Source organism: Nicotiana tabacum, chromosome 19, assembly GCF_000715075.1.
Source record: "Nicotiana tabacum cultivar K326 chromosome 19, ASM71507v2, whole genome shotgun sequence".
Taxonomy (NCBI): Eukaryota; Viridiplantae; Streptophyta; class Magnoliopsida; order Solanales; family Solanaceae; genus Nicotiana; species Nicotiana tabacum.
The window spans coordinates 64105503-64116961 of NC_134098.1; the positions used below are offsets into that span (position 1 = coordinate 64105503).

Here is an 11459-nt window from a genome sequence, read left to right on the forward strand (position 1 = left end):
TTCGGGTGTTGAGGGTGAATTTTCTTAGTACCAAGTCCCCGATTTTAAAATGTCGAAGATTGGTTCTTCAATTGTAGTACCTTTCGATCCGCTGTTTTTGGGCGGCCAATCGGACGAGAGCGGTTTCTCGTCTTTCATCCAATAATTATAGGCTCGTATTCATGGTCTCGTTATTCGACTCCGCTGTTACATATCAAAACTTGATGCTAGGTTCTCCAACCTCGACCGGGATCAGAGCTTCGGCACCATAAACCAATGAGAATGGTGTTGCTCCGGTACTAGATTTCGATGTTGTGCGGTATGCCCATAGGACCTCGGGTAGTATTTCTCTCCATTTTCTTTTGGCTTCGGTCAATCTCTTCTTAAGATTTTTTATGATGGTTTTGTTGGTCGATTCGGCTTATTCGTTCCCGCTGGGATGATAAGGTGTTGATAGGATCCTTTTGATCTTGTGATCCTCGAGAAATTTAGTTACTTTGCTGCCGATGAATTATTTTCCATTATCACATACAATCTCGGATGACATCCCTAATCGACATATGATGTGGTCCCAAATTAAGTCTATCACTTCCTTTTCTCTGACTTTTTCGAAAGCCTGTGCTTCAACCCATTTAGAGAAATAATCAGTCATAAACAAAATAAACAGAGCCTTACTTGGGCCGATGGGAGGGGGCCAACGATGTCCATTCCTCATTTCATGAAAGGCCATGGAGATAGGACTGAATGGAGTAGTTCCCCATTTTAATGGCTCATTGCCACGCGCTCCATTTGCAACATCTTGAAACTTCCATGTAGGCCCCCACACATTTTTAGTTGTTTTACTGGGTTGATGAATCATGGGCGCATGCCTTTGGCATTTGTCATATTTTCGAACAAACTCCCTTACATCCTTGCCTATATCGGTGCAATAATACCCTGCTCTGATTATTTTGTGGACCAATGAATCGGCACCGGAATGATTTCCACAAGTGCCCTCGTGAATTTCCCGTAGGATGTAATCGGTATCTCCTGGTCCCAAACATATTGCCAATGGTCCATCAAACGTCCTTCTAAACAGCGTTCCGTATTCGGACAAGGTGAACCGTACTGCCTTTGTACGCAGGGCTCTCGATTCCTTTGGATCTGATGGAAACTTCCCGTTCTTGAAGTACTCTATGTATTTGTTTCTCTAATCCCAGGTTAAACTTGTGGAGTTTATCTCGGCGTGACCTTCTTCGATTACCAATCTCATGAGTTGTATGATAGTCCCCGAGTTGAGTTCGTCATCTTCAACCGATGAACCTAAGTTTGCAAGAGCGTCGGCCTCGTTGTTCTATTCTCGGGGTATATGCTGCAAGGTCCATTCCTTAAATTGATGTAGAGTTACCTGCAGTTTATCCAAGTACTTCTACATTTGAACTTCTCGGACTTCAAAAATCCTGTTAACTTGGTTTACCATGCGAAGGGAATCACACTTAGCCTCTACGACTTCCGCTCCCAAGCTTCTAGCTAGTTCGAAACCTCCAATCATGGCCTCATACTCGGCCTCATTGTTAGTCAATTTTGTAGTTCTGATAGATTGTCTAACTACATTACCTGTGGGTGATTTTAGTACGATGCCTAGTCCGGACCCCTTCGCGTTTGAGGCACCGTCCGTAAAGAGGGTCCAGACTCCCGAAGAGGTACACGATTTTATAAGTAGTTCTTTTTCAATCCCGGGTACGAAGGCCGGCGTAAAGTCAGCCACGAAGTCCGTCAAGATTTAAGATTTGATGGTGGTTCAGGATCGATACTCAATATCGTACCCACTGATTTCTATGGCCCATTTGGCCAATCGACCCGAAAGCTCGGGTTTGTGTAAAATATTTCGAAGAGGGTAAGTTGTTACAACACATATCGGATGACATTGGAAATATGGTTTTAGTTTCCTAGAGGCGCTTATTAAAGCAAGCGCTAATTTTTCTAAGTGTGGGTATCTAGTTTCGGTCTCGCCTAAGGTTCGACTAACATAATAAATAGGGAATTACGTACCACGTTCTTCTCGAACCAGGACTCCAGTTACCGCTATCTCCGAGAAAACTAAGTATAGGTAAAGTTGCTCGTCCACTTTCGGGGTATGAAGCAGCGGCGGGCTCGATAAATACCGCTTTAGTTCATCCAAAGCTTGCTGGCATTCTGGAGTCCATGCAAAGTTGCTCTTCTTCTTAAGTAGTGAGAAAAATCGGTGGCTCCTATCTGAGGATCTCGAAATGAATCGTCTTAGGGCGGCTATCCGTCCCGTTAGCCTCTTCACGGCCTTTACATTATCCACTATCGTGATATCCTCGATAGCTTTGATTTTATCGGGGTTGATCTCGATTTCCTGATTGGACACCATGAAACCAAGAAACTTTCACGAGCCAACTTCGAATGCACATTTTTCAGGGTTGAGTTTCATATTATACTCCCCCAGTATATCGAAAGTTTCCTGCAAATGCTTTAAATGGTCCTCTGCTCGTTGGGACTTAACTAACATGTCATCAATATAAACTTCCATTGATTTTCCTATTTGTTTTTCAAACATTCGTTTTACTAGGCGTTGATAAGTTGCACCATCATTTTTTAGACCGAATGGCATTACGTTATAATAGTAGGTACTGTACTTAGTGATAAACGAGGTCTTTTCCTGGTCCTTCAGGTTCATCTGTATCTAGTTGTACCCGGAGTAGGCATCGAGAAAACTGAGAGTCTCGTGGTCGGTTGTGGCATCGATCATACGATCAAAATTAAGTAAAGGAAAAGAGTCCTTAGGGCATGCTTTATTCAGGTCTTTATAATCTATACACATTCTAAGTTTATTTCCCTTATTAGGGACTACCACCACGTTTGCTAGCCATTTGGGGTATTTTACTTCTCAAATGGATCCTATTTTAAGAAGTTTGGTTACCTCGTCCTTGATGAATGCATGTTTGACCTCGGACTGGGGCCTTCTTTTTTGCTTTACCGGATGGAATTTCGGATCCAAGCTTAGTCTATGAGTGATTATTTCCGGTAGGATCCCTATCATGTCAAGATGGGACCAAGAGAAATAGTTCATATTAGCTATAAGAAATTGAATAAGCTTTTTCCTGAGCTCGGGATTTAACCTCGTGCCCAGGTATACCTTTCGCTCGGGCAAATGTTTGATTAGCGTGATTTGCTCCAGTTCTTCGACCGTTGATTTAGTAGCGTCGGAATCATAGGGGACCATGAAAGATCGAGGGATCCCATAATCATCATCTTCGTCAGTCTTCTGCTTCCCTAGTTGGGTCGAGGCTGACATTTGTGATTGCTATTTGGTATCCCGTTTCTCCTTCGAACCTGATCCCTCTATCGATGATAGTGATGATATCGGAATCATTTCATCGATGGCGAACATTTCCTTTGCGGCCGGTTGCTCCCCGTAGACCGTTTTGATTCCCTTTGGTGTTGGGAATTTTAGAACCTGGTGAAGGGTCGAGGGTACTGCTATCATGTTGTGGATCCACGTCAATCATGTAGAACTTCATTTCTTGGATGGTCCCGGCTACGTTTACTGGCAAAATTATCTTGCCCTTAGTAGTTTCGCACGCCATATTGAATCAGTTTAGTACTAGGGTTGCTGGCACGACCTGATCCTGTAGACCGAGTTGCTCTACGACCTTTGATCGGATGATGTTGGCCGAACTACCTGGATCGATTAACACACGTTTACTTGAGTTTTATTCATAAGTATAGATATAATCAGTGCATCGTTATGGGACTGCATGATTCCTTCCGCGTCTTCGTCACTAAAGGACAAGGTTCCTTTAGGTATGTAATCCTGAGTTTGAGATCACTTCTCTCTTATAATCGACATCTTAGTGCATTTAAGCACCGGCCCCTGGGGGACATCGATCCCTCCGATGATCATGTGGATGATGTGTTGTGGCTCTTCTTGTTCGTTTTGTCTATTGAATTCTCTGTTTTTGAAATGGTTCTTAGCTCGGTCACTTAAAAACTCTCGAAGATGCCCTTCATTGAATATCCAGGCTACCTCCTCTCTCAACTGCCTGCAATCTTCCGTTCTGTGGTCATGGGTGCCATGATACTTGCACATTTGATTGGGATTTCTCTGGGCTGGATCGGACTGTAGAGGTCGAGACCATTTAGTATCTTTGATGCGTCCGATAGCCGACACAATGGCGGATGCATCAATGTTGAAGTTATATTCTGATAACCGCGGTGCCTCCTTAGGCCCGGTATGCCTGTCGAACCTATTTTTGTTCATCAGCCCTCGAGACCCTTGGCCTCGATCACTTCTCCTTTTGCCTCGTACGGAGTTGTGTCCTGGTTCGCTACCCCTACGATCTCCGTTATACGGCCGGTATCAGTCCCTATTCGACCTTGGTTCTCGATCGATGTCCCTTTTAATAATGGACCCAGAACCCAGCTGGTCATCTTCGACCCTAATCTTCGATTGATATCGATTGTGTACATCGTCCCAGGTAACAGCCGGGTACTCGATCAAGTTTTGCTTCAACTGTCATGAAGCCATCGATCTTCGTTCGTTCAGTCCTTGGGTGAAAGCTTGAATGGCCCAATCGTCCGTGACCGGTGGTAGATCTATCGTTCCATTTGGAAAAGAGATACGAACTCTCTTAGCATCTCGTTATCTTTTTGCCTTACCTTGAAAAGGTCCGACTTCCTGGTTTCGGCCTTTATGGCTCCAGCATGTGCTTTTACGAAAGAATCTGCAAGGATAGCAAAAGAATCAATCGATCTAGGCGGTAAATTATGATACCATATCATTGCTCCCTTTGACAGGGTTTCCCCGAACTTGTTTAATAATACGGATTTGATCTTGTCATTTTCTAGATCGTTCCCTTTAATGGCACATGTGTAAGAGGTGACATGTTCGTTTGGGCCGGTCGTTCCATTATATTTAGGAATTTCAGGCATGCGAAACTTCTTGGGGATTGGTTTGGGAGCTGCACTCGGGGGGAAGGGCTTTTGTACGAATTATTTGGAATCCAATCCCTTCAATATTGGTGGTGCCTCCGGGATTTGATCAACCTTGGAGTTATAAGTTTCTACTTTTTGTCGTTTGCTTCAATCCTCTTTTCTCTTGACTCAATTCATTTTGTCAGTTCCTCGAGCATCCAAATTTCAGGATTAGTCCCCGATTCATGTTCATTTTATTTTACTACAGCTGGCCCCATTTTGTGGATGACTTCTCGGGGTGGACTGGGCTCGGCCCTGCTCGGTGCCTGGGTTTGGCTCTGCAACTGAGTTATCGCTACATGTTGAGTTTGCAACATTTCAAAAATCATACGCAGGCTGATCCCGTCTTCTCCAACATTTTGGGTATTTCGAACAATAGATCGAGTTTCGCCATGAATGTTATTTTCGGGGTCGGAACGTTGGTTCGCCTCAATGGCCACATGTGAATTAACGTCGATTTGATCTACGGCCCGAGTTCCAACGGGGTCGAAGAGTGACCTTTCATCCCCGGGCGTCAGGTTATTATTCTCATCTTGAAGGCCAGTTTCGTTGTCGATAGGTAGGGCCATTAATTGAGAGTTTGCCGTTTTTAACCTGAAATCAGAGACACTTCCAAGAGTAAGTGCAAAATAGTGTATTTTTCAGAGATTTGTACCAAATAATCACTATTATTCTTAGCCCCACGGTGGGCGCCAAACTGTTTACCCAAAAAACGGATAGAGTTGAATTTATACGTAAATCTAAGGATACGTGGTATAACTTGGTACAAATTAAAAAAATAAGTAAAGATATATCGAATTTTGACTGTAAAAAGAATGAATACAAACCCAAATTAGATAGAGAGTGATTGATAAGAGAACAAGATGAATCAATATCAAAGTCTAAAGAGGATAATATTAGCTAGATGTTATGTAAATTTCAGTGAATCTCCACCGGGGTCGGAACGTTAGCTCGCCTCAATGGCCACATGTGAATTAATGTCGATTGGATCTACGGCCCGAGTTCCAACGGGGTCGAAGAGTGACCTTTCATCCCCGGGCGTCAGGTTATTATTCTCATCTTGAAGGCCAACTTCGTTGTCGATAGGTAGGGCCATTAATTGAGAGTTCGCCGTTTTTAACCTGAAATCAAAGACACTTCCAAGAGTAAGTATAAAATAGTGTGTTTTTCAGAGATTTGTACCAAATAATCACTATTATCCTTAGCCCCACGGTGGGCGCCAAACTGTTTACCCAAAAAACGGATAGAGTTGAATTTATACGTAAATCTAAGGATACGTGGTATAACTTGGTACAAATTGAAAAAATAAGTAAAGATATATCGAATTTTGACTGTAAAAAGAATGAATACAAACCCAAATTAGATAGAGAGTGATTGATAAAAGAACAAGATGAATCAATATCAAAGCCCAAAAAGGATAATATTTGCCAGATGTAATGGAAATCTTAGTAAATCTGAATGTGAATGAATCAATGTCCTTGTACAGATGATAACCACTCTTCATATAGTGGGGGAATCCTACTTTGGATATAATTAAAAATACATAGTGAGGATCCCATGATAGATTAATTAATTAGCTTTTCCTTGATTCAAGCTGTGATTTCCGCCGAGATTCTCTCCCAAAGTGCGGCTATAACGACTTTTTGCTCCTTGACCCGGTATTGATCTTGGCCGGTCTCGGTATCGATCTCGGGGTCTTGAGTTCGATCTTGACTCGGTCTCGATCTTGGCCGGTCTTGATATTGATCGGTCTCGGATTTTCGAGCTCGATCTCGGTATTGATCGGTCTCGAACTCGACAACCCAACTTCACGTCACCGCTCGATATTATAATGATGAACTTATGTCCATCATGCTCTAATCTTGATTAGTCACACGAAGGACAAATTCGGTTTTAACCGTATACACTTATATATTTGGTAATTCATTAAAAATTAAAATGATTGTATTATTGTGTGGGATATGATGATTCAGAAATCGGCAGTAGAATTTTCATGATTTTAGAGAGAGAAAACGGGGTTTTGAAGAGGAACAGAAGGTCAGATCAGAACGTGAGTCAGAGGGGTTTAGCTCTTAGGCGTGGGTTACCCATTTAATTGCCTATACTTAAAGGGATCACTACTAGTCTGAAGTCAGAAATTTTCTTATTTCCGTCTACAGAATAAATGTAGTCGGAAGTCCGACTACTTTTCCGACGTTTATTGTTTCGACTACTAGTTTTGGTCGGAACGCATCAGAAATCTAATTTTTCGACTACTTTCTAGCGATTTTGGTGGTTGAAAAAATGCGATTTTCTAGTATTAGATCCAATGTTATTATAGATTTGTATACAAATTATAAATATAAATATGATATGTTATTAAAAAAGAATCTCTATAAAAGTGGTAATTAAGTCTATAAAAAAGCATAGCTATAAAAATTCCTTCTTCTTTTTTCGTAGAACACCATTTTTTCATCAAAAAATGGGCTACCCCTTATTCTTTCATAGAATCACCAAACTCCAGGACAATTATTCTAGACAGATAAATACAGTTATTATAACTTAAAGCTCATATATCATTCCAACTTTTAGCATACGCTTGTGAGGGATGTCAAAAATCTTGTTACTTTGCCTGAGGTTCTTCTTCAAGAAGTTGTAAGCATAATTTATTATCACTTTCTTTGCTCTCTCTAGTACTTCTATTTCTTTTTCCACTAATGTAGCAAAATTCTCTTCTTTTTCGACTTGTTTTCCAATTGAATCTTCCTCCTCGGACTTCATTGAACCAACGTTAATGCATAAATCATCCTCTAATTGTTTGATTTTTTCAGTGGATAGTCTGTGACTTTTTATTGCAATTGAAAACAAGCAATATTCTCGTATGAACTCTTTGAGCCTCTCCACCAATATTTTCTCGAAGTCCTCTTGCTCGTTACGCACATCATTGTATCCATAACGTACCACACAGCGAAACACGTAGAGATCAGATGGCTGTACCCAACAGAAGAGGAATCTTTCTTCTACTGGAATTTTGCTGATGGGAAGTGATTTGAATGAAACAAACACAAGAACAGAGTGTAAACACGGCACATTCGCTACATAATGCTTGAAAATTGGTGGAATTCCATGAACAAGTTCTGAATAGAAAATAGCAAGTCCGGGTAGTCGATTGAAACTTGTTTCGTCCACTATTGCCTTAACTTTCTCAGGAGAAATCTTGTGATCTAACTCGAAGTAGTATTTCTTTCGATACATATAATTCCATACTGACATGATAAACATTAGGAACATAGCAAAAGCCAGTGGAAGATAGCCGCCTTGATCAAACTTGTAAAGGACAGAACTTAGGTACACAAGCTCAACCGTTCCAATGATTAGAGCATATGCGATTATAAAAAGAATGTGAGTTTTCCAGATCATAATTATGACTAGTATGAGGAAGGATGATGTTAATGTCATCACAAACACCACTGCTATTCCTGTAAACAGTGAGAAACACAAATCGTTTAATTTTGTGACATGTTATTATATGTTTCTTCCTAAGAATAAATTAATTTCACCTATGGTTGCTGAATTTTATCCTCACAAATCTAAATTTGTTCCGTTGGTAAAATTCTGTGACTTTACGTGATAATTGATTTAGTCCATTTACTTTAAAGCGACAAAAATAGTTTTGTGATTTTGCTATTACATCAGGTAATGTTCATTTAGTGAAATTAAACATGTACATTACCACCAACAAACATCAGTGTGATATATCTTCAAGAAAGAGAGGGAATTAATAGCTAGAAATGAACTTACCATAAGCGTTGCCAATTTTTGCAGTAGTCCTGAATCCGAGAGTAACAGCAACACAAGCCAACATGAGAAGGTAATTGACTTCAGGGATATAGACTTGCCCTTGATGTTTGGTTGATGTATGCGCAATTTTAACGCGAGGAAAGCATCCTAATGCGAGCGATTGCTGGATTATAGAGAAAGTCCCAGAAATCATGGCTTGACTTGCAACGATAGCTGCAAACACTGCCACTACATACATTGGCCAATATATGCCATCTACATTTGTACATGAGGAAAAAAAAGCATAAATGTTCATTCATTTCCCTTCACGATGACATAAAATCTATGTTGTTCAGACTGTTCAACAATGTTGTCGGGTGCGCGTCGGATGTGTTTTTAGAGGATCTAACATGGATGCAACAATAGTTTTGGAAAGTCCGAGCTAGCAACATATATAGCATAAAACCTAAGTATTTGTTGCGGAAGCCGAATATATAGAGAGTGATTAAATCACAACTACTATATCTAAAGGTAGCTAATAAATAGTAAATGAGACAATAATAAAAAGAACACCAGAAATTAACGAGGTTCGTCAAAATTTGATTGTTGCCTAGTCCTCGGACACAATCAACTCAAACTTTATTTCACTCCAAAAATACAAGTGAAATACTACAAGAGAGAAAGAAGATTCAAATGCCTTAGGAGATAATAAGGCAAGTGAGAGATGTTTACAAATGAACAAAACTATTGCTATTTATAGAAGGGAAATGGCCTTAATAATGTCATGCATGACATCATATTAAGTGTGATCATGCAATGTAAATGCATGAAAAATGCGTCTACCAATTTCTTCCTAAAAGGAGGCTTCAAATGTTCACACTAGTTCACATTAATCTTGTCAAATTCAACAAATCTCCACCTTGGCAAGATTTCATTTTTTTTCAATTTTCTCTCAATGAAAAATTTTGATTGTGTCTTTAACTTCAATCTTCAAAGTTCAATAATGTTGATCAAGTTCAAACAATATTGAAACTTCATCCCGGTCACTACTTTTGTTAGCATATCGGTAGGGTTGTCTGTAGTCCTAATTTTCTACACCATGACTCCACCTTCTTCTATAATATCTCGTATAAAGTGATATCGAACATCAATGTGCTTCATCCTTGCATGATAAACTTGGTTCTTTGCTAATTGGATAGCACTCTGACTATCATAAAATAGTGTGATGCTTTCTTGACCAATACCAAGCTCTCTAAGCAACCCTTGAAGCCAAATTGCCTCCTTTACAGACTCCATAATTGCCATGTACTCTGCCTCAATAGTAGACAAAGCAACTGTTGACTGCAAAGTAGACTTCCAACTAACTGGTGCATTTGCAAAAGTGAAAACATAACCAGTAGTTGATCTACGCTTGTCCAAATCACCCGTATAATCCGAGTCACAATATCCAACCAAATACTGACTATCTTCCTGCTCAAAAATCAATCCAACATCTACAGTATTACGAATATACCGTAGAATCCATTTCACAGCTTGTCAATGCTCCTTTTCTGGATCATGCATATACCTGTTTACAACTCCGATAGCATGTGAAATATCAGGTCTTGTGAAAACCATTGCATACATCAAGCTACCAACGGGATTCGCATATGGCACTCTTGACATATACTCTCGTTCAGCTTCATTCTTCAGCGACATAGCAGCACTAAGCTTAAAGTGAGGAGCAAGAGGAGTGCTAACCGACTTCGTGTTCTCATTCATGCCAAATCGATCTATTACTCTCTTCAAGTATTCTTTCTGAGATAGATAGAGTTTCTTTGAATGTCTATCTCTTTTTATCTCCATGCCAAGAATTTTCTTCGCCTCACCCAAATCCTTCATCTCAAACTCCTTTCTTAGCTAAATCTTCAACTTCTCAATTTCCTCTTGACTTTTGGAAGCTATCAACATATCATCAACGTATAGGAGAAGATATATGAAGGATCCGTTTTCAAGCTTGCACAAATACACACAATGATCATATTTGCTTCTTTTGTACTTCTGCAGCAACATAAACTTGTCAAATCGTTTGTACCATTATCTAGAAGATTGTTTCAATCCGTACAATGATTTTTCAAGTTTGCACACCATATTTTCCTTTTCAGCAACTTTGAATCCTTCCTGCTGAGTCATATAGATTTTCTCTTCCAAGTCTCCATGTAAAAATGTAGTTTTTACATCTAACTGAACTAGTTCCAAATTCAACTGTGCTACCAAAACCAACAAAACTCCAATGGATGAGTGTTTCACAACCGGAGAAAATACCTCATTGTAATCAATTCCCTCCTTTTGAGCGTACCCTTTGGCTACCAATCTTGCTTTGTAGCGAACATCTTCTTGGTTAGGAAATCCTTCTTTCTTTGCAAATATCCATTTGCACCCAATTGCTTTCTTGCCCTTCGGGAGATTGGCCAATTTCCATGTACGATTCTGATGAAGGGACTGCATTTTTTCATTCATGGCAATCCTCCACTTATCCTCTTCTAAACTTTGGACTGTGTCTTTATAAGTGGTAGGAACACTATCAACTATAATTGAGGCTGCACAAGCCACCGTCTCTATGAGACGAACAAGTTTCTTTATTGTTCTTTTTGGCTTGCTGGTTGCTATTAATTCAAGTTGTTGTTGGGGTTCCTGGGTTAGAATATCCCCTGCCACTGACTCTTCTTCCACGGGAAAATCTTCCATTGTTTCCTCGTTTT

At 40.2% G+C, this 11459-nt stretch overlaps 1 protein-coding gene across 1 annotated transcript; it reads right to left on the minus strand.

The window, feature by feature from the left end:
• Window positions 1-7345: 7345 nt before the first annotated feature.
• Window positions 7346-9452, minus strand: LOC142173235 (potassium transporter 5-like). The gene is made up of 2 exons (XM_075237844.1): window positions 8740-9452; window positions 7346-8417 (listed from the first exon to the last, which is right to left on the minus strand). The coding sequence occupies exons 1-2, from the start codon at window positions 9032-9034 to the stop codon at window positions 7501-7503; spliced, it is 1212 nt and encodes a 403-aa protein (XP_075093945.1). The 5' UTR covers window positions 9035-9452; the 3' UTR covers window positions 7346-7500.
• Between the last annotated feature and the right edge of the window lie 2007 nt (window positions 9453-11459).